The following is a 23,095-nucleotide window of genomic DNA, read 5'->3' on the forward strand; positions in this document are numbered from 1 at the left end:
CCATGGAATGTGTAACGATGTTAGAGTGGCTCCAAATAATGCACACTGTGCGTGCGGGTGCTGGGGCAGATGCTTGTCCACGACGTTCAGTGGATGGTAATGTGATGCAGCGTTGGTCTGTGGTGCGGAGACCCTCAGGAGACAGAGACAACACACAGAGTCTCTCCTCACTTCCACGGGCCTCCCCAGACACGCTCCCAATACCCAACTAATGGTAATCCTGCTGCTGGGAAACACAATAATGGGAATAATATAACACGTAAACACAGAAACGGAATTAATATGGTACGGCATGCCTGACGCATGCATATTATTCGCATCTTTCATGGACAGATTTTTTTGGTATCTTTTGTAAAAGTATTCTGCGGTGCTTTTTCTATTGGCAGTGACGCCTCGTGCATAATGAAGAATATTCAGTGTAAAGCGCCCAGCGTCTGGCTCCCGAATCTGTTTTACCCAGTGCACAGGGCTTTACATTTAGACACCAAGAAGAGGCAAAATAATAATACAAATAGAGCGGAAGGTAGGAGAACAACAGTAGTGAGAGCCAGCGATGCAAACTGTTTACCTGCTTTCCTCCAGCATTACTCAAGATATGAAGAACACCAATCAGAGAAGGGACAATAGGATGGTAACTGTCTCCATGAAACCAGTATGAAGCTAATGCTGGTGATGTCCCAGAAACATGCGAGTATGCATCCCCCCCCCCCCCCCCAGCCCCTCCACACATACACCCTCCACACATACACCCTCTCCGTCTCTCTCACTCACTCCCACACTCACTCACACATACATCCCGGCAACGCAGGTCTGTATACGGGCCAACAGAAACGCTAACATGGCTACAACCCCCCTCAACTGGCGACGCCGTCATCGTGTTTTCAGGCCCGTCAGCATCCTCTGCGTTCTGCACATGCTCGTGTTTTAGCCAACCCCTGCGGGACGCCATCAGTCTCAATGCTGCCTGCCCCTCACTGCTTCCTAGTCCACCCCTCCCCCTCCTGGGTGTAGGGGGGGGTTCATGTTGGTTGATCACCTACATGCTGCGTGCACTTATATTACTGTGTATGTATGTTGGTTTATTACTGCTGACGTTAACAAATACTTACCGTGTGTGTGTGTGTGTGTGTGTGTGTGTGTGTGTGTGTGTGTGTGTGTGTGTGTGTGTGTGTGTGTGTGTGTGTGTGTGTGTGTGTGTGTGTGTGTGTGTGTGTGTGTGTGTGTGTGTGTGTGTGTGTGTGTGTGTAGCTGCTCCCTTGGTGGACCCTGCGCTACGTGAACCTCCACCAGCAGTTGCTGGACGAGCGCTGCCCACAGCTCCACAGCCTGGGCCAGAGTAGCATGGACACAGGTCAGGACACACACACACACACACACACACACACACACACACACACACACACACACACACACACACACACACACACACACACACACACACACACACACACACACACACACACACCCATTCATCTCCACACCGACATCGACACAATCGCACCATACACACACACACACATTCACACTCACACACGCAATCTTATTGTCATTAATATTTGGGAGCGTCATCTGAATCAGAAAGCGCTGCTTCAGTCTTTCTCTTTTCACGGCCCACTTCCCCCCTCGCGCTTCATCCTGTTGGTCTCAGGTTGTCGTCCATCACGCTGACGCTGGAGACACCGCCATCCGTCTCTCAAGTCGCCCCGAAGCCTCGGCGCCGCATCCCCGTTGCCTAATTACTTTTTTCCCTTTACAGTGTCGACTTCATCGCCTCTCGAACACAGGTCGTATCTCAAAGTGTTTCCCAACTTTCATTCAATCAACTGGAAGTGTCGTTGATTGAAACGGCTTGTTTCATTTTCAAACAAGAACGACGCGCCCCGAGCGTGTCTCTCTTTTACCACAAGACCGCCGAACGGGATTCATTGGTCTCTTGGATCTTCGTTATCGCGATAAAGAGTCGAACGGGTCAATCGGTCGCACGCGTGTATTCAACCCTTCCTACTCGCTCCCCTGCCACTGCTCATGGGAACCTAATATAATCGGAGAGAAGCGTCCACCGTGAGAGGTGCTTTACGATGAATTGGTTATTCAGCAGGCTGCTGTGAGTGAGCCGGGCTGTGACTCACCGGTGTGTGTGCTTTGTATTCACGGCTCCAAACACCAGATCCCTCCCCTCAGAAGAGCGTGTCTTTATCCTCTGACAGCCACTTTGCCAGGGAAAACATTTTTAATATTCACACGCTGGTGGTGGACCTGCTGACCCCTTTTATCTGGGGAAGGAAAGAGATTGAAAATTATAAATGAGGAAAAAATGGCTGAAAAAGTGATTTTTTAAAGTGTAGCTGGTGAGGGTGCAGACGAATGGTAATGAGGGGTGAAGAGGGAGCGATGGAGCTGGAGAGAGATGGAGGGGAGGCTGCCTCCCAGTCAGACAGATTATGTTCAGAAAGCCTCCCTCCATCCAGGTAGTGTCTCCCTCGAGCTCAAAGCGAGGGTTCAGTTCACCTCCTATTTGTAGCGAGATACAAACGAGAACTAAAATCACTTTGTTTTGACAGCGCAAAGCGCATGGAGCATGAATGTAACAAGGCTGCATCATTTGTGCTCCCTTCAAGTAGAGTTAAAGTCTATTTGGTACACGAGAAGACTAAAACATTATTTTGCTTCCGTCCCGTCACGCCCGTGCGCTTTGTGTTTCACCCGGGAATCGCTGCGGTTCTGCATGACACCTCTGGATTCGGAAGTCTCCCCCTGGGGAAATGGGAACGTTGTTGTATCCCATTGTTTATATTTAGAAGCGTGATTGTTGGATTAATTGATTCTGGCGTTGGCCGTATCTAATGAGCCTCCCCGTCCCATCTCCTCCTGACGGTGCTGAATCGTTTCGCTGCGTCTACGACCGTGGTGGTTGACTCCCTGGGGAAACTCACACACGTGCACTCATGCTTGCACACACGCACACACACGAAAAGAAACAACTGATAAACAATTGTTGATTTGCCTGATCGTTTTTTGGATCTAGTTCACCACAATCGAACCATAAGAGAAAATAAACAGATACATTTATATTATATTTGTGCTGAAAGTCCAGCAACATTTCGACAACGTTCTTCTCTGGGGAACACCAGTCCAACCTACCTCCAACGCAACGGTAGGCTAAGGACAGCATGCTCTTTCTCTCTCTCTTTCTCAACCTCTGGGAGTGAGTGAGCGAGCTAGACAGAGAGCTCTGGGAATGAGAGCCCCAGGCCTCTCGTATTCTCACCACCAGCACCACCACCTCCTTCTCGTTCTCCTCCTCCTTCGTCCAGGCTTACCTTTCTTATGTTTAGCCGCTGGCTCACATTCTGCCGTTGATGGCACCGCTTGTCTTTCCGCTGGACTTAATGTGGTGATGACTCCAACTTTCACTTGGCTGCCCGACGAGGGGCAGGATGCATGGGATGTTTAGTATTCAGCCTGCCAGACGCCGCGGTTCTATTGGCAGGTTGGATTGCAAGTCTGCGAAGGTTTCATCTCCACTCGAACGTTCTACCTCAGAGTGGTTTTTCTCAATCAGCAACGGTCCGACCGGTCGATGCTGAGTTTCACGTCGGGTTGCTTTCCCTTAATTATTTTGCTAACTTTTCTTTTCCCCAGTGCTGAAATGCGAGTCCTTGTTCTCGGACCAGTGCTTCAGGGACCTGGCCATCCAGTTTCACCTGGAGTGCATGTACACCAGCCTCTTCTACTGGGAGTACCAGCAGGCCAGGGAGCACGTTGAGAAGGCCAAGGAGCTGACCGGCCTGGAGTTCAGCACCACCGGTAGGCCCGGGCCGGGTTTAGGAGTTATGGATAGCAATTATGAGGTTCCAGAATTTGTCTGTGCATTTGAATTAATTAAATGAAACAATTAGAGATAACTAGTCCTTAGTGGCTTGAGAAAATTCAATATACAGTCACTATTTAGGGGGGAAAACTGAAATTCATGTTGTTGCCATTTTCGTACACGGAAAGTATGCTGTAGGAATGACACCCATTGGGGTTTCTTAATCTAAATTTGCCTTGTAGGCAAATTTAGATTAAGTGTCTATTGAAGCTGATTGGTTAAGCTTACTATATGCATTAAGAACAAATGAAATTCCGGTTTGTAAAACTCCTTGAAGACGCTTTATGTAGCTCAAGGGGGTATCCTGCATAAACTAATGATCAGGTGATCAATGGATGCCCAATTGCTTTCAGACTAGGCAAAGTTTGTCAGTGTTAAAGTACGGTGCGTTTGCTTGTGGGCAGGTGCCCTGGGGAAGCGAACCCATTTCCAGCACAGTTTCCTGGCCCAGCTCATTCTGGAGGTGAAGAGGAAAGAGGAGTCGGACAGACCTGAGTCGGATGGCTCAGTCTGCCCGGTGCTCCCCCCGACGCCTGTATCCAGTCTGCCCAAGGTACCTCCATCCATCCATCCATCCATCCATCCATCCATCCATCCATCCATCCATCCATCCATCCATCCATCCATCCATCCATCCATCCATCCATCCATCCATCCATCCATCCATCCATCCATCCATGCATCCATCCATACATACAAATGCATCCAACCATCTAACTCACCATCCGTCAATTCATATGAACCGCCATCCATCCATCCCTGTACTTCCACCCATACATGCATCCATAATCCATAATTGGAATAAATTTCCCCATTTCATGCTGAAACAATGTGACATTGCATGGATCATTTTTAGAAATCAATTTCAAGCCAAATATAACAGATTCTGAATTTTTATTACAGATTTTATAGTATCACATTATTTTATTTCTTATAACGTTGTGCATTATTAGGTGTTGACCGGCTTCATGCCTAGCAGCCGTAGTCGTAGCAGTAGTGCATTTAGGGCTGATTCTCATTGGGCTTCAGACAGCGCTCTCATTTCTGGATATGTTATCCCAGCGGTGGAAGAAAAGATTGGCCACCGTAAAGGCTCAAGGGCTAGAAGGACAAACACCACCCTGTTGGGGTCAAGTACACGGATGGATCGCAACACATCCCCGGTCTACACAAACCATTTAACACTAGAAGTTCACACTTCTAGTGGAAGTAAACCAAGGATTTTCAATCCCTGGTAGAATTCAATTCACTTGGGACACGCCTCCAAATCAATGATCCGACTTTCAATCCTACCAATCAACCCTGTCCTCTACAAATCGTTTGGTATCTGCCCTGAAAAGGGGCCAGCGATGATGGGGAGCTACAATTAAACGTCTTGGCTTGAAGGAATCACTTGATTCCTCCTATGGGGGTATTTAATTTGCAATACCAAACATGTTCAGCAGAGGGGAGCGTTCCCCTCTGCACCATCATCACCTTCGTCATTGCTGTCATCATCATCATCATCATCATCATCATCAGCTCAATCTTCATCGCCACCAGTGTCGTCATCATCATCACCACCATTGTAATCATCATCGTCATCCTCTTTACCTTAAATGTGTTGGAATGTTCTTTTGGATACTAATCATCCTCGTCTGCCTTGCCCCTTCTGGTCATACGAGGCTCTGGAATTACAGCAGACTTTGTTGCCGGGGCATGTTGGTGAGGTCTGGCGAAACGCATGAAGCACCAATAATCCTTTTAGAAATCTCGGACAACATCTTGAAGACTTTTGGCTAAAGAGCTAATAGAAATTTGTTGCTTGGCTCCCGAAGACTATAAAGCACTTTTTCTATTAACAACAAACAAGAAGCAAACAACGCCCTGCTCAAAAGGTCAAGCTGAGGCAAAACAAATGGTTATTTACTTTTTACCATGGAAGGAAAACACTGGAAGATGAGGTGATAACTGGTAGTGCTGTGTATGTGGAAAAGCACCCGTGCACACACACACACACACACACACGCTAGCTGTTCATAGAGTCTTCATGGATGGGCTCCCCTCCGGGTAGGGGTCCTGATCAAACCGTCCCCCTCCCTTCCCCAGACATCCCATCTTCCGGCCGCTCAGCAACACACCACCGCGGCACAGAGCCCAGCCCTCACACGGGCTCAATCTCCCAGAGCAGGGATCTCCGTTAGGAAGCACACCATCACCCATGTTGTCATGGTGTTTGTTGAGGAGAGGAAAGGTCCTGTAGGCTGCTCTCTTCACCATGCATTTAGATGCATGGTGTAGAACTGATGCACAAGGCACTACACAATATGCATATAGACATGTAACATACGGTACACAGATGCACAATACAATGTATGACCTATAAAACATGTTTTTGTATTTTCAGTCAAACAAAACACAGTTTTATTTCCTTTCTCCATTGCGGCCACCCATGCTCTGGAATGTATGCACCAAAAGGTGATCTTTAACCAAAAGCAGAAAAGGACCATCTGGAACATGGTCAGGTACCCACTGGGGGTCTGCGTAGCGCTGATTGGGAGTCACTGTCCATCCCTCCCGGTGCATTACTTCCTCACCTCTAGGAGCCCTTCTCTGGCCCAGGTCCAGAGAGCCTCCTGGTCTCCTGACCTTTAGATCCCCGGCCCACAGTATTTGCCAGCGGTGGTGCGGGTCTATTTGTACAACTGCTGAGTAATCAAGCACACTTTACAGAGATGAGCTCACACCACTCTGATAACGGCAATTCAGAGTGTGGTTTTATTCGTCTTCTTCTTTTCCTACCCCTGGGAGGACAGTTCTACGGTAATGGTGTTGAAAGGAGCCTAGCAGTGTCGGCGGGGCTTCCTGCAGTCTGCTGGTTGTATGGAAGGCAGATGGTAATTCAGACTATACTGCGACCTGTCTCGTGTCAAGAGCAATTGTTTAGGGAGCACGCCACTCCCTCGTCTTGTTAGTCCCCTCACCTGAGAGCGTTGCTCTTATCCCCCCCATCGATGTACTCTTGCTGTACATGTCAGTTAACACCTAAACGCAAATCAATCATGCGTTTACACAGCAGTGTGGGGAAAAAAAGATAACGTAACAATGAAACACGTCCATGCTCATGGGGCGTACAAAGTAATTCTGAGCGCCCCCTGATGTGCTTTTTGTTCGCGATTTAGCATCCGTCAGCGTCTGAACAAGGTAGCCACTGGACCACGTGCCTTACTCCCCCACACCCCTCTACTCTGTGTTCCACGAACCCCTCGTGTAAACACTGCTGGCGTCCGCCCAGGGTCTGCTCCGTCTTGTCGGTGGCGGGGTTCCAGCCCCGCTCCCCATCCCTGGGGCTCAGACCACTAATGCCCTCATTACTAGAGGAAGGAGCAGGAAATGGGCTCAATCAAGACGGTCATTAAGCAGAGCTCCCTGGGTGCGGTCTGTCCCCGGCCGTCCCAAAGGGACGAGACGGTGGCCGGCACCGGGGAGGAATCTTCTTGTCCCCCGGCCAACCCTGGACGGTTCGCGGCGGTCGGGCCAGGGCACCACGTCCGCCTCTACGGAGCCAAGCCCGACCCTACGGAGCCAAGTGCTCTCAGGCCCGGACCGGAGCGTAACGGGAGGCGCTCCAGTGTCAAGGTCCGCAGCCACGAGAGACGGAACCTCGGGCCAGAACTCATCGGCTGGGTAAAGGCGGCCTTGGGGGTTGTATATTGCTCAGACTTGGCCGTTTTCAGTGGATTACGTATTGTCTGTGAAACACATGTCTTAAGGAACTCGCTTGGTATTTTTGCCTGCCAAAAATAGTTATGGAATATTTTGGGCCGATGCTGCGCCGGTGTTGTTTGTGGCCGCCTTCCCAGATACGCAGGAGCCCCGGAGAAACGACCGGATGCACATTTAAGTTAATTATTGGTTGTAATATAATAACACCTGCATGTTATATTTTGGTTATGTTGCTGCTACTTAAATTAAGCCTGACCGTAGCTCTGCCAATGGTCTGCTCAAACCGCCCTGCGAGTTGCGGGGAAATGCGTGGACTGCCTTATTTGAGGCATGAATTATTTAATTCAGGCCACGGATTGCCTTATTTGGAAGTCTGTTCTCTTGCGTGCGTGGACCAAAGGCATTGGGTTGCGTGTCTTGTTCTTATGAATCTCCTAGCTTTGCTGTTGAGCCGCAGACAGATCCGGCTGTCAATCAGGTCTCTTTGGTAGGAAAGAAACGATCTGTTTTGAATGGCGATTATGACCTAGATTTCCATCCAAGTGGAACTTCTATCAGTAAGGTACTTTGCTGCTGGAATACCAATGAATGCCTGGGCTTTGATATTCCTGAAAGAATAAAAAACTTGATTCTACAGCATGTTTGATTTCTTGATCATTGGTTTAGGGAGTGAAGTCTGAGGTAAAACGATAAAGGGAGACTGTGGCAGAGGAGGTGGAGATGATGAAGAGGTGGTTTGAAAAGGCGGGGGAGTAATGTGTTGTAAGGGTAGTTCAGGGTAGTGTCTCTGCAGGCAGGCACAACAAGCTTCCTTGCCTTTTCTATTTAACACGTTGGTTATCTAGAAACGCAGTCTAACTCCTTCACCAGGTGACAGAGCAATCACATCTGCTTCAGCAAGGCCACATGGTTTCATTTTTATTACTGAGTTCAGTTCAAGCGCATTCTGGAGAGTTCAGTCTTGCGTAATAATAGATCAAATATGAAACTACAAAAAACGATTATACTATGCACATTTCACCGCATACTCTGGTTTACACTCTGGTACAACAGCCATTTGGCAGGCAAGTCAAAGCCCTCTATTTTACATATTCCAGATAAACCTATTGACATGAGAAATCATCCGACTGTAGATTTATTTAACTAACCTGTCTATTTATTCTCCCACTCCCCCCAACACTATTTAAATATATGTGTATTTGTTATGCTTTTCGGGTAACTGTATTTCCATGCATGTGCGGTTGGTTGGCCATGTCTGTTAAGTATTTCTTTCATGAACCTTTCACATCGTCCATGATGCTTAGATCGTATATATCCCATAACATACAGGACATTCTTTAGTATTTCTTTTTAATGGGCTTTTTGTAACTTTCATGGTCAGAACAGTGAATGCAGACAGGAAGGTTGGTTAAAAAGGGTGAGGGAATGCCATGTAGTGTTTGACAGCTGAGCGGTGACAAAGGTTTTCAACTGGAAGGTTGCTGGTTCGAGCCCCGGCTCCTCCTACTGTCGAGGTGTCAAGACACCATTTCATTGCATGATTGACCCAACAATTGGTGTATGAATGGTTGTATGAATTGGTCAATGGGAGGCCACCGATTATTAAAGTGCTATATATGTCCCACATATCTTTATTTGAGAATATTAGACCAAACTACTGCAGGGAGTAGTTTTACCAAGACCAGTACAGGACAAAGGGTCTCACGTTATTGCTTTGGGTTTTGTCTGTTCAGGACCAGGAGCTGGGCGACGACACAGTGCTGAACCAGATCAACCTGGCCGACCCAGGCCTCCACCAGGTCCCCAGCCTCTCTGCCGAGGACCAGGCCGTCCTCCTGGGCTTCTGGTGAGTTCTCCACGGCAACCCACACCCAGGCACTCACCAATCGACTCACAGACAGAACACCCGGAAGATGTCTGGTGATAGTCCCGTTGACGCGAGTGGCAGTACAACTCTTTAATCCCTTTTTATAGTTTTGCATATTGTTATTTAAAAATGTCTTAATTTGTATAACTATTCATTACTGTCTACTGCGACAAGCTTATGTGCTGTTGGTCAAAAAAGATCTGTCGAAAAGTGTCAGATCGCAGAAGTCTGGCTAGTTTTAGTCATCGTTTCACCGGGCTGCAGCCTGCCAAGGAAACACCAACTGTCGAAAAAGAAACAGTGATATGGTCATGTGATGGTGTTTACACTGGTGTTAGATGTGCTCTGCTTCGGGTACCAGCCGACTAGAAGGTCACCATCACACCTGAATCATTAGCGTCACACCTGGCAGCCATTAGGAGGGCCACGGAGTCGTGTGTTGAATAATGAACCACTATATCGGGGTCGTAGGTCAACATGATCAGGGTTTCCAACAGAAAAATTGCTTCAGAGAAAGAGCGGAAGCAACAGCTTAGGACACCTAACCCATCTGAGTCGACTCTAGTCAAAGAATAATCATAGATAGAGGATGTGTTATTCAAGATTTGAGAGTTCAAAAGAGATGGCAGAAGAGGGCAAGGTTTTGAAAATAAACACTAAGGAAAATCCCTTCCTCCCTAAATATATCTACAATTAAGAAGTGTTGCATTCAGGCACCTGGGAGCATAGGTACTGTATATGACGGGCAAGATTGTTTTCCTAACCAATCAGAGAACAGATGCCCTGATGGACAGAAATTATGTGGGAGCCGTCTTAAAGCAAAATTATCCCATACAGCACGGTAAACTGGAAACAGATGAGTAAAACTCACATTTTGCTGACTAATAACTGACAGTTGAATACGCAATATTTAACAAATTAGACTTATGTTAAATCAATAATAGATTTGACCAGATCAAATATGAAGGCTTTAGATCTTGCTAACGCTCAACAGTGTGTTTATGGGCACTTTAAATGTTTGTGTAGGGCCTAATGCTAACAAATTTTGCATTCGGCAATCTTGTAAACACAGGTTCTTGTTTATGTTTCAGCGTTATACAAGTATTGGGGTAAAACTGATTAAAACCCTCCTGTCAACTCTTGTTTTGTTCAACTAATCTCAATTCGTGTTTTGCTTCAGGAACGAATGAAGCACATCATCAGAAGAGTAATGGCAGCCTGTCTCTGGCTAGCCTTAGCACAACTAACATTCTCTATCAGTGAACAGTTGAAACGTTTTGCGTGGAATCGACTTCAGGTTTTGACTTGTATTTCAGACGTTGTTGAGGGTTTATTGTTTGTTTACATTACCATTCCCATGATGACAAACAGAATCTGAGATTAGCATTCCCTCTGATGTTTTGTTTGGGTGACTTTAATCCTTTCCATCTCCGGCTGCGTTGTGATGAGTTTGTACAGTCTGCTGTCTCACATGCTCCCCCTCTCCCCCCCTTCATTAGAGGAGGATTATTTTACACAGCTTGTCGCGTTCAAGGGGGAAACCTAATAAATAAAAATAATTACTTCAGGCTCAACAAGCATCTGTATGAGTTGCTTGTTGACAATCCCGACTTTTTGCGAAGGTGCAAGATTCTTCTTGGCCTGTGGGGGAGCCGTCGGGGGCTACACTACTCAGCAGATCATGAGACAGACTCACTTAGGTTTGTTTCTTTTGTGCACACACATACAAAGATATATACACAGCTACTCGATATCATTGATAGTGGAGTTTTATAATTGGGCGCCGCTGTGAGGCAAGTCATCACATTAGCCAGCTAGCTAGCCCGGCTATTGCTATCGTTTTACAGTTGTAAACGGCTAACTACCAGGCTATAGTACTATAGTGGTGCTCAAGCTTAATTCGATACAAGTCAGTCCCAAACTTATTGTAAGACCAAAGACGGATAACCAGGATGATGTGTGTGGGCATACATGTAACGTGTGTGCGGAGGGGATCTCCTGTCATCACGCAAACAGTGACGTTCACTAATCATGTGCAAGTGAATAAAGATATACAAAAAGAAAATATAGCAAAGTAATTTGACGTATTTTGTAATTCTCAGTGTGAGAATAAATTGCTCTGATTGGTGCGCGATGCTTATCTCCATGTTGATTGGACCGCCGGTCAAGTTCACAGCCGGGAACCAAAAAGGCGGTCAACCATGATTTGGGATAATGGAGCAACACGTCTTTGACTTTCTTTGGTGAGGAACCTGTGTGCCCTTTATATGGTTAGTGCATGTCTATGCTGTATAGTATATATATTGTGAAATAGTGGGTATTTCCCTGGATGGAACAACTTGAGCTGCCTTTTGATTACCATGCTCATCACTTACTCCTCGCTCGAAAAACCGCAGCCCATCTGACCGCTCGATAACCCCTGGCAATCAAATCGCCCGAAAAACCCTGCCATTCAGATTGCATTTTTTTTTTAGAAAATAAAATCATGCAGGTAATCATAAATGCTCTGTTATAATTTTAAATTCTAAATATATGAATAATAGCCTGGCTATTGCCAGAACAAGCTCAATCGTAGATTTATTAGTTGGTCTGGGGAAGCTGCTGTCATTTTCTTCAGCACAAGAGGCGTGATCAATGGGTCTAGTTCAAATTACTCTGTACGCAATTGGCTGCTTGCCGTCGCTTCCCTGTCGTCATTGTGTTAAACCAGCCAATAGCACGCGAGGGGGAAAAGCCAGCTTGGTGAATGGCTCCCACAAAAACGTATCGAAACTAGAAAGAAATGTATTGCTTTTTTCCAGACCCTTCTGCAGGGCAAACTCTGAAGATTGCCGGAAGAATGGGCACGGCTACCCAGTCTACATAAATAATTTAATTAATGTAAAGCTAAAAAGGATAAATTTGATGTTAAAGTTTTTTGTTTCCAAACAGTATATGGATATATTAGTCTAATCAACAGGTACAAATATGTTTCTCATCTTAATTAATGTTCTTGTCAAGAAAAAGTTATGGGTAAATTTTTATGAAAAATATAATGCAATAAAAGACCCGCAGCTGCGACAGAAGATATTATTCCCTCTTTAATCACATCCTTATTTCCAAAAGCTCACAAAAGTCTTAATTTTGAGCCCATGCAATTTAATCAACGGTAGATTATATTTTCATTAATCAATGATTGGGATCTATTTAAGGAGTTCTGCACACATTGCTGTTGTATCATTTGGACTTTTTTAAGTGGCTGTCAACTAGATAAGAAGAGAACGGTATTGGCAGAGCACACTGCACACATACTCTCTGTGAAATCAGTGGCCATGAAAAGAAGGATGTTAAAATCAGTATTTGTTCAAATTGGAATTTGACCAATCGGTTTTTAGAATACATTTTTATTGGGTAGTCGGGGGGCCCATAACAACTCTTGCACCCGGGCCCCTCATGAACTACTCGGGCCACTTTCAACTTGCCATATCTCATGATGATGAAAAGCAGTAGACGTTGCCTCCATTTAGCCTTTTCCAAAATCACTGTGGGTTGATCAGAAAACTAGTAAGGCTTATAGTCAGGGTTTCAGTATGCCGTCGTGACTTTGGGTCGAGCTCATTGCACTCTGCTCTGTCTGCGTCCGATAGTTGTCAGATTTCAAAGAGCAGGGTTCAAGATGTGGCTTGGCGAGTATTGTATGATTATATACAATGATATATTATTGAAAAAGTCTACATGATGGCGAAATATCGTGTAATTTGTGTGATAAATAGGAGGTGTGGCGGGAGAGAGTGTGAAGAGGATCATGCTTGAATCTCACGCTCCTGAACATATCTTTTATGATTTAAAATGACTCCTTTAACTGACAACAGTTTCAATGTGTGGGTCAAGATGAGAGATAACCCGAGAGCTAGAGCTTCTCAGGTATGTAGGGTGATCAGTCTCTTACATACGTACTCTGGGCTCCATCCCCACCCATTACCACAGGCATTTAAACAGCCTATCAATCTACTACGGCTATAATCAGATTACTTCCTCTTCATCCGTTTTAAGGCAACAGCAGCAAGGGAATCGTTGTAATGAATTCATCGCCGTTTAGGGTGTTCCTTCAGTCAGGTGGCACTTATTGTTAGGGCCCGTTGTCACATGGGTAGCATTTTCAGTTGCTCCCTCTGACCAGCTGCCACTAACCTCTCAACAGCGTGTGTGTGTGTCTTAATTTAATTATACTTTTTCCCATTAAAGATTGTATTGTCCTCATTCCATGGTTGTTGGAAGCCGAGGTGGTCAAGTGTAGGTTGTACCTGCTGTGACCCATAGGCAGTACAATACACATAATATGCAAATATTGGCGATTCGCTAAGATAAAGTAAAAGATATGCTACTACTTTTGGTTTTCAGTTTACTTAGCTTCTATACAGGATAGTCGATACCAAAGCTAAGCCTGAGATTTCAGCTGGCTTGCCAGCACTATATTCCATCTAAATATATTCATCCCTAAATATAATTAAATGTGTGGTGTGTTTTAGTGTGAGGGCAATAAACAATTACTCCATGCACGCTATACACTATGGGATTGGTCTATTTTCGTTAGGATTAATTTGATGGCCGTTAACCGTTAGCCAACTGCGACAATGAGAGATAAATTGCTTCATGTAACCTAGAAGGAACGGAATAATCCGTTAGTGGACACGCACACACACACACACACGCACACACACACTCACACACACACACTCACACTCACACTCACACTGACACAAACACGCACATCGTTTTAACCCAACCAACCCATAGAGGTATTTTGCAGTGTGTGTTCGTATATACAAAACCTTTAAGAGACCTTTAAACCTTTAAATTAAAACCCACAGGTAGGGAAACACACTGATACAGCCAGTAAATCCATCCTTCAATTTGTATTACCTAGCCAAAGAATCAGTAAAACCAAACCATTGATACTCTAATGACGTTTAGCAACACACACACACACACACACACACACACACACACACACACACACACACACACACACACACACACACACACACACACACACACACACACACACACACACACACACACACACACACACACACAGGCAGAGAGAGACACACAGAGAGGGAGAGACACACAGAGACACACACACACACCTGATGTGTGGAAGCAGTCGATACATGGACCTTTCCACTGATCAACAACTGGTTTCAGTTATCCTCTCGCGCAACTCTCATATATTTGGGATTGTCTCCTTTTAAACCTCCTCCTGTTGGGGGATTTCTGCATCTTTTGGGTTAAATCCCACAGAATGTTCCTGGTTGTTTTTGTCTCTCACTACCAGTATCTCTCTGTAATCTCTACTCCCCGGGACATCCCCACGGCTGGAGTGCCTCTTGTCTATTTACATTTAGGTGTAACCCAGCAGGTTAATAAATGTATGTGTAACCGTTACCACACTGCAGTGGCCGTCGTCCAAGGCACAGATAACGCATTGAAAGATCCAATGTTGTTTTTAAAAATCAATACCATGTCTGGATTTCTGTTTTTGCGATACTCTGCAGTATTTTGTGTAGCAGTGTATCTAGCAGTATCGGCTGTTACCGTACTACTATTTTCTCTCTCAACAAAGTACTGACTGGTGGAGGGTTCTCTGGGGAGGGACCGGGGAACGTCGGGTTCTTGGCTCGCGGGCGGCGGCTCTACTACAGCCTTGCGGTGCGTCCACCTGGCAGGCTCCGCCGGGCCTGCAGAAACGGTCCTCCAGTGGAAGGATAACAAACAGAATGTGCAGAGGAGCACCGGTTATTACTGGGCCTAATCTCAACAGAGTCCGACCCCTCCGACCCTGCGCTCTGGACCCAGTGCCAGGGGCGGAGGATTTGACTCCGAGCTAGTGCGGAACGCGTTAGAACGAGAGGCGGTCCCCGGGCCAGTACTTGTGTAAAAGAACAACACTGGCATCATGTATCCTCATGGGAAATGATCGGCTACGCCCAGACCCTCCCATCTCCTCATAGCGACCGCACTGTTTTCACTTCGTGATTAATTGATTTGTGATTGATTGATACTTTAATGAATTGAGGGTCTTTTGTTTCTTTCTAGTTGCTTTTTTCTTTGTGTTGCTTTCATAATCAACTGGCTTCGCGGAAATCAATTGGCCATATTTCTTCAGATTCTCCTTCCCTCCCTCTGTCTCTCTCCTTCATTAGTCTCTCCCTGCCCCATAAACCCCTCCCTCCCCTCCCTCCCACTCTTTTCCCTGTCCCTCCCTCCCTCCCTCCCTCCCTCCCTCCTTCCCTCCCTCTCTATCTCCCGCACTCCCCCTTGGCTCCCCCACTAGTGATATAGATTAATGCTCCAGGCTTGTCTATCATGACGAATACTTTCCTCTAATGGTCGCCACAACGATCATGAATCAAACCGATCAGTCGTCAATAAATCATCAATAAACCTGGGAATAACAAATTCTGACGTTGTTATGGAAGAATTAAAGTGTGTGTGTGTGTGTGTGTGTGTGTGTGTGTGTGTGTGTGTGTGTGTGTGTGTGTGTGTGTGTGTGTGTGTGTGTGTGTGTGTGTGTGTGTGTGTGTGTGTGTGTGTGTGTGTGTGTGTGTCGCGTACTGATCCTGACCTCCTGTCTCCCAGCACCAACTTCCAGAAGAGCAACCCAGTGCACAACCTGACTGAGGAGGAGCTGCTGGCGTTCACATCTGTAAGTCCCTCCCCCCCGTCCATCACACTGACTAATGTTATATTGACTTGTGTCATGCTCTGGGGATTGATGATATCGATACTTAACAGATTCAATGAGGCTAAAATGCCAATTATTAAAAAAAGAAAATCTTTTTTTCTTTTTACGTAACCATAATATTTTTGTAGTTACCGATTATGTTATCTAATAGTTAAAAAACAGAAACTAATATTTATTTATTTTCGTGTTTTGGACTTACGGTTCTAAGACATGACCGCCAAGTGGTTGATGCAACCTTGGTGTAACACTCTCTAATTCTCCTCTGCTCGCGGCTAGGAGGTAATTTACCACAGCGTTCATAGGAAAAACGGGAATTTATCGATGACCAAAGATGCAACTAATGCTCTGTCCCATGGTGATATGTGGAGCGATGAAGCTAAGTAATTAGTTTCCATGAAGTTCACTTTGTGCAGTGTGGGAGGGAATATCAAACGGTTCCTCTGAGCTGTGACAGAAGGGAACAAATTTAGATGCAGATCGGTGCATGATATCGATAAATTCCCAGCACGCTGATTGGTTGGACTGTAGAGGTCATTAAGATGAGGACTTCTTTAAAGGCTACCCTTCACAAAAAGTCTGAATATACAGTTTGAGTGACTTAACCAAACATATTTAACACCACATGCCAACCGTAATTGGTACTTTGTACTTTTACTGCAGTTCTTCAGAAAGTTTTCTTCTCTATTAGTTAATTTGTTTTGATAGTTCTGATAGTTCTGACGTTCAATATTAGTTATATCCCAGACTTTTGTGAATGTTGACTTTTGCGCATCTTATTATTTTTATCTTATTATCATACATCTCATTATAACGGCTGGAAATCCAATTTCCAACGCCTTCTAATGTCCCTGTGTGATTGACAGCACCTCGTTTGCTATTCAACGCCTCTTGAATGAGCCGGCAGCAGCCAAGCGAATCCACGCTATCGTCCACAGTGCAGAGTTTAGCATAACTTCAGAATGTGGACGCTTTGGAGAGACGAAGAAGCGAGGGAATGTTTCCCCTTTAACAATACGTTGGTCAAAGTGTCTCTTCTCCTCTCCCTTTCTCTCTCTCTCTCTCTCCATTCCTTTCTGTCATTCTCTTTCTCTCACCGCATCTCTGTCTGTCCTTCTGTGTGTCCTTCTGTCTCTCTCTCTCACTCACTCTCACTCTCACTCACTCACTCACTCACTCACTCACTCTCTCACTCTCTCACTCTCACTCTCTCTCACTCTCACTCTCACTCTCTCTCTCTCACCCTCTGGTGCTGAGCAGTGATTTGCTCGTGGCAGACTGAGCGTAGAGGGATGAAATAGGTGATCAGAGGGCACAGGGAGAAAATGAAAACCGAAAAAAAGAGAGAGAATGTAACCAATTGCATAAGTCTGCTGTCGCCCTCTCTGCTCTTTCAGGGCCATATGTTGTATGCTGGGTGCACAGGCGTTTGTGATGCTAGGTATTGAGCATCGGACACGCATCATCACCTCGCTCTTAATTATAATTCTAAAGTTCCCTAACGACATAATGACCGACAGCTCTACTCCCCTCTCAATATGTTTATTAATTTTAATTTGACCCTAATAGCGGGGGTGTAGAAGACAGAACAGCAGGGTGTTTCAGCTCCTCTCCCTCACTGATTAAACGCTGACATCCTGCCAGCAGTCAGGGCTGTAAACACCAGCTCTAAAGGCAAGCTGACTGGGCCACAGCTGGAGCTGCTTTAGAAAGCGTATGTCTGTTGTGTGACTGCTACTAATGTCAACCCTCATTGGTACTGCTTCGGGAATCATGTAGATGTACTGAATAGTTATTTAGGCTTTTACCCCAGACGACTTACAGGGCATTCAGATACAGGCCATTAAGGAGCAGGTAGTGAAAAAGGCAACTTACTCTATACTCTGAGGTAGTCTGCGTACAAAGAGGTATCAAACACAGGCTGGGAACCCTTTAACCACTACACCATCCTGCCCCCACGTTGAAAGTTCATAGGTATATAATGTATTATTACGACGCTATAAATAGGTTGATCTAGTGGGTTTTCGAAGCTAAAGACAGATGGCTGGAGCCTACACTTGTTTTACGGCTTGTAATAATTGTGTCTTGCTTTTGGCTGCTGCTGCTACTGCTAAGAAGATGGTGGATTTAGTGTCCGGGATCATCCCATCAGTCTGTGTATCTAACAATATATTCTGTATTCATTTCAGGAAGAAACTACCATTTGCACGTATACCTAATAGGACTGTGAGTACTTTGAGAGAATTCTTAGAGAGTTCGAGAGAGTATATAATATATCTCCAGAGCTTGTGAGGAGCCCTGCGGTGGTGATGAGCTTGCAATAGTCAGTCCCACCCGCACCCCCTTAGTGCCATCAATCATCTTCGCCCCCCCCCTGCTGTGAGCACCAATAGATTAGCTAAGCGGCCGTGGCACATTTCCCATGGCGATGACGTGGTCCGCCCGGGGACCGTAGCCCTGATATTCGTCAGCTCCGATGTTCGTCAGCGCCGCTGGCCCGCTGGACCTCTGGAAGGCTTTCAGTGTTTTTCCTCCCCAGTCAGCACTTTCTTCTTCCGCGCTTGTTGAGCTGCCACCCCTGGGTGTGTCCACCACACACTTGGCCCGCTATCTGCCTTTATTTTCCTTTCTTTGGTCGTTATCGTAGCGGGCTCTTAGTGTGGCGTTTCTGGAAAGTGTGCAAGTGTCTGTTGAGTGCAGGGTCACGGTCCGCTTGGATTCATTTAGTCATGTTTTTATTGGTCGGATCGTCCTCTTTACACCCTTCTCTGGTGCTGATCTCACCGCCACGGACGCGCCAAGGCCAGCGCAGGCCATGGGAAAGAACCCTCTGACCAGAGTGGTCAAGTTTATTAAATACTTTGGGTGGCAAAATATTTAAAAGCATGTCCACATCCTTTCACTTAAGCATGTTTTCAGAAGTAATCAGGGCTTGGACAAGGGTGTCGTGTAAATCACTTACATTTCCTAAAACCAATTATGGGTTTCTCTGGCATGAGTTCACCTCTAACTTGACATTGACATAAAACAGGACTCTGAGACGCCCGTTCCCCGGAGAAAGTGGACCTACGATGTCTTTGATGAGTCGCTTTTTTGACAGGGGAGCTAGTGATCAATCTCTGAGGATAAGAAAAGAGAAGATAATACGAGATATAAATGACCACTTATTTCAAACTCTTTTACAAATTGTATAACCAAGGACCTCATAATTTAACACATCCAAATAATTGAACACGTCCAAATCCAAAACCAACATTAGCATTGACTTTCGGATAGATTATCGCACTTGGATTTTGGTCCCAAAATCGTTCTGACTGTTCCCGCTCTTTCGAAATCCTAGATTACTTGGTGAATGTTACTTGCGGGCGGGGTTCACTGTCAGAGGACCGATAGGGAAAATAAAATGCTGCTGTTTTCCTTCTCAGCCTTTTAGTGTGTGTCACCACTTACACAACGCCTTCCTTTGAGATATTTAAAAGCATGAAGGCCTATGGGGATGGAGCGGTAATTACGCACAGCTAAAGTTCCAGCGTCACTGTGAACATCTTAATGGCCTGCTGCAATTTATTCGCTACGTTCCATTTTATATAAAAGAAATGTCAAGGCTATGGGGACAATTAACTTTTAATTGCATTGTTGGATTCTCCACGTTGCTTACTGAAAGCCAAAAGGGAAGTCAAAGGCAACCTTCCCCCTCGCCCTTTACGATTCCATCAGGACAGTTTGCGTGGAAAGCCCGGTGTACCACAATGGCATGCTTGAAGTCATGAATGTTAAGTGGTTGCTGGTGAGGGGAAGTGTTCAAGATGGATGGCTTCGTTCTTTGGTCTCGCCCTGCGTTGATGTTTGGCAGGGATGAAGGTCAACTGCCTTGCTCATTTCACTCCTCCGCTTTATTCTCGATGTACTTTGATACGTTTTATCAAGAGGCCGTTTATGTGTATGTCTCGCACTTGGACAGAAGTGTGAGTGTTGGGCTGAGGGTTTGGCACTTTGGTCTCAGTGGGTGAGGTGCTGATGTATTAAGGCCTTAGACTTTGAACCACTGACTTTTGCTGGTATGAGTGCAAGTATAACGGTACAAAATGATGTCAACAATTTCATTCGTTCAATATGACAACCGTAGGATAAAATCAGACGTGAAAAATAACATTTGACAATCTGAGCGATGGATAATACGTTGGAACCACTTCAGATTCTGGCCAAGTTGTGCACTGGTGACCGTCTCGTCGGCTGAACTGGGCCAGAAGGACTTACCTCTTCGACGATGGTGGTCAGAGGAGCTCAACCCCGCCGCCGGCTCCTGTGAGCAGGCATCTTCCCAGCCTCCATGTGGATCCAGGAATCTGCAGGCTGGTTAGATGGTTGTCACACGCCAGGCCTTCCTCATCCTCCTCCTCCTCCTCCTCCTAATCACCGCCTGCCACCCACTCCAGCTGCCTCCGCAGTCTCCTTCAACGGGCGTGTTAACGTCAAACCAAAGTGCCATCCAGTTTTTCCTCCAGAAACATCTCGCCCACACGCTGCACCGGGGATTTTGACTCTAATTATCTGAGACACCTTGTTGCTGAAGGGTATTTACCAGGTTTTAAACAAACTGTTGAATTTTTTCTTACCTTATCCACTTTTGCAGAGAAAATTGTTATAATGAGGTTATTCTGGAGTTTTCTGCCATTTTAAACATAATTTCACCATATTAACCTCCCTACCTGGGACACTTGCACTCTGTGCAAAACCAATGGAATCTCTGGTCCAAGCAATTCTATGTAAAACAGTTATGCTGCTTTTGATTATGTGACAAGCACGTGGAAAAACACAGTTTTTGCAGTTTTGAAAAGTGTGCTTCTCGGATAGCAGCCCCGAGTGTTTGTGAAGACTGACAGAAAGCTCCTGAAGGAAGAATTGTTCTTGTTGAATCGTACCTCACGGATGATTTGTCAGCGGACAGCTCGTTAGCAGCCGGTTGCTGCTTAGCCAGAGCTGTGTAGAACGGAGTTGTAGTCCACTGGGCCACTGGGGGCATTTAGTGTGAGGTTTGTATGCAGGTGTCGGTCTGGAAACTTAAATACCCTTCAGGAGTTCACTGGTTTCCTGTCACTCTAACCTTATGGTCCTATCAGCATCCACCCTGCACGGCTTAACGTTTAACATGGAAACTGCCGTTGTGAAACACACAGACGCACTTGCTTGAAGGTGTAGACTAGTTGCTGTCATGCCCCGTTTCTGTGTGTGAAACTGTGTAGTTTTGGTATTTAAAAACCTTGTTTTCGCTGTAGTTTAATTATTTTCAAGGAGGATCGGTTGACATGTACTTTTTCTGTAGTTTTGTTTGGTTTGTGGTACTTTTCTGCAAGTTAGTGGGAAAACGAGAATGTTTGTATTCAAATGCATTCAGCAGCATAGTGAATTCTAATAAGTATTCCGTCCATCTCAGAATGCTTCAGTGGTTACCGATGATGGAGCGGGTTTGGCTGCATCCTGGATATCAGGCGCTAAAGTCAGTAACTGCATATATCTCGTACCCTCCCGTTGCTGTGCTAATGTCATTCGCAGTTGAGGAATGTTCTGGAATGGCAACTATAATCTGCAACATTTATCTGTGTTTCTTCCAAAGCCGGTTATGGAGTGACGCTAGTAGCCATGTAGACCGCTTTATGCATTAATGTTGCAGCAGTAATGCAGTAAATATGTCAACCTCCATCTAATCTCTTAACCAGCGCTGACCTTTCCACAGCGGTTCGTCATCTAACCACACGGTTTAAAATGTGTCTTCCTTAACCAAAGTGATGGGGTATGTGTATATTACGTTTCTGCTTTTTGCTTTACCTGCAGTTGACGGAAACCAAAACGGACTCACCCCTCCACGATTCTGCGGCGTCATTTCAAATCGCACACCGCTAGACCTGGCAACTGTTTTCGTCTCGAGTCACAACTCCTTTTGTCCCCTTTGTACCCCAGAGGGTTAAACGTTCTCATCCTCGGGTGTCGCCTCTATTCAATCCCTGTGCCCAACACCTCCCGACAGACCAACCTCCTTCTGCAGAGCGAGCAGAACTGGGTCCTACACAGGGTACCCTTCACTGGGTTGAGCCTGGATCCCAGATCTTCAAGGGGTTTTAAGGAAGTTCTTGGCTGCAGCCTGTTTTTGGGCTTGCTGCCATTCTTTTAGAGGGCCCCCTTAAGGGACTAGGGTAGGCCATTTATTTTAGAAACCCTTTTGGTCTTATTTGTTGCTATTCTCGTTACATACCTCCTAAAGCAACCTTTTCAGAGCCCATTTAGGGATGGATTATATTGTTAAAATGTCCTTGGTTTAATGCATTACTTCAATCCTAAAAACTTAAAACTTGGTGAATCGTGAATCTTCGATGTCATTAGTATTTTGTCTTTGCCACTTAAAATTAACGCTTAAATCCACAAATTCTAAATACATTGCAATTGGTGTGAAAACACAGGCCATGTTCAACCCACCAGCATGCAGGTGATTGGTTCTCTTTTCATGACTATGAAGCCAATGTTAAATATTCAGTTCAACTTTCTTGTTGGGCCCCAGCAGCACAGGGATCCAACCACCTGCATCCCACCTGAAGGCTGAAATCGGCACACGCTTGGATGTCCAGCAAGCTACTGAGAGATGTTGCTAAGTTTGGAGCTGAATAATGCATGGTTTCACGTCCAAAAAAACGATCAATTACAGCGGAACAAAAGCTCCCTCATAATTTGTCCCATAAAAAGTCGATAGGATTAGCGGCCTCATGTTGTATTTTTCAGTCGTTAATGTTTGTTCCACCAACAATGGAGGGTTTCACGCTCTGTGGCGTGCCCTTTACAGTGTGGCTCTTAAGCACTGTTGCAGATTGCTGGTGTGTGTGATTACGTGCGTGACAAATGCTCGGCGTATCGCTCGCTGTTAATTACTCTATGATCG

General features: G+C 45.7%; 1 protein-coding gene across 1 annotated transcript in view; it reads left to right on the plus strand.

The window, feature by feature from the left end:
* The window catches only part of ttc27 (tetratricopeptide repeat domain 27), a 62,095-nt gene that overhangs the window by 9,922 nt on the left and 29,078 nt on the right, over positions 1-23,095 (plus strand). Inside the window, exons 5-9 of the mRNA XM_060072897.1 lie at positions 1,249-1,351; positions 3,643-3,807; positions 4,276-4,424; positions 9,310-9,422; positions 16,065-16,131. Coding sequence (XP_059928880.1) covers positions 1,249-1,351; positions 3,643-3,807; positions 4,276-4,424; positions 9,310-9,422; positions 16,065-16,131 — 597 coding nt within the window. The remainder of the gene's footprint in view (positions 1-1,248; positions 1,352-3,642; positions 3,808-4,275; positions 4,425-9,309; positions 9,423-16,064; positions 16,132-23,095) is intronic.

Source organism: Gadus macrocephalus, chromosome 15 (assembly GCF_031168955.1).
Source record: "Gadus macrocephalus chromosome 15, ASM3116895v1".
NCBI lineage: Eukaryota > Metazoa > Chordata > Actinopteri > Gadiformes > Gadidae > Gadus > Gadus macrocephalus.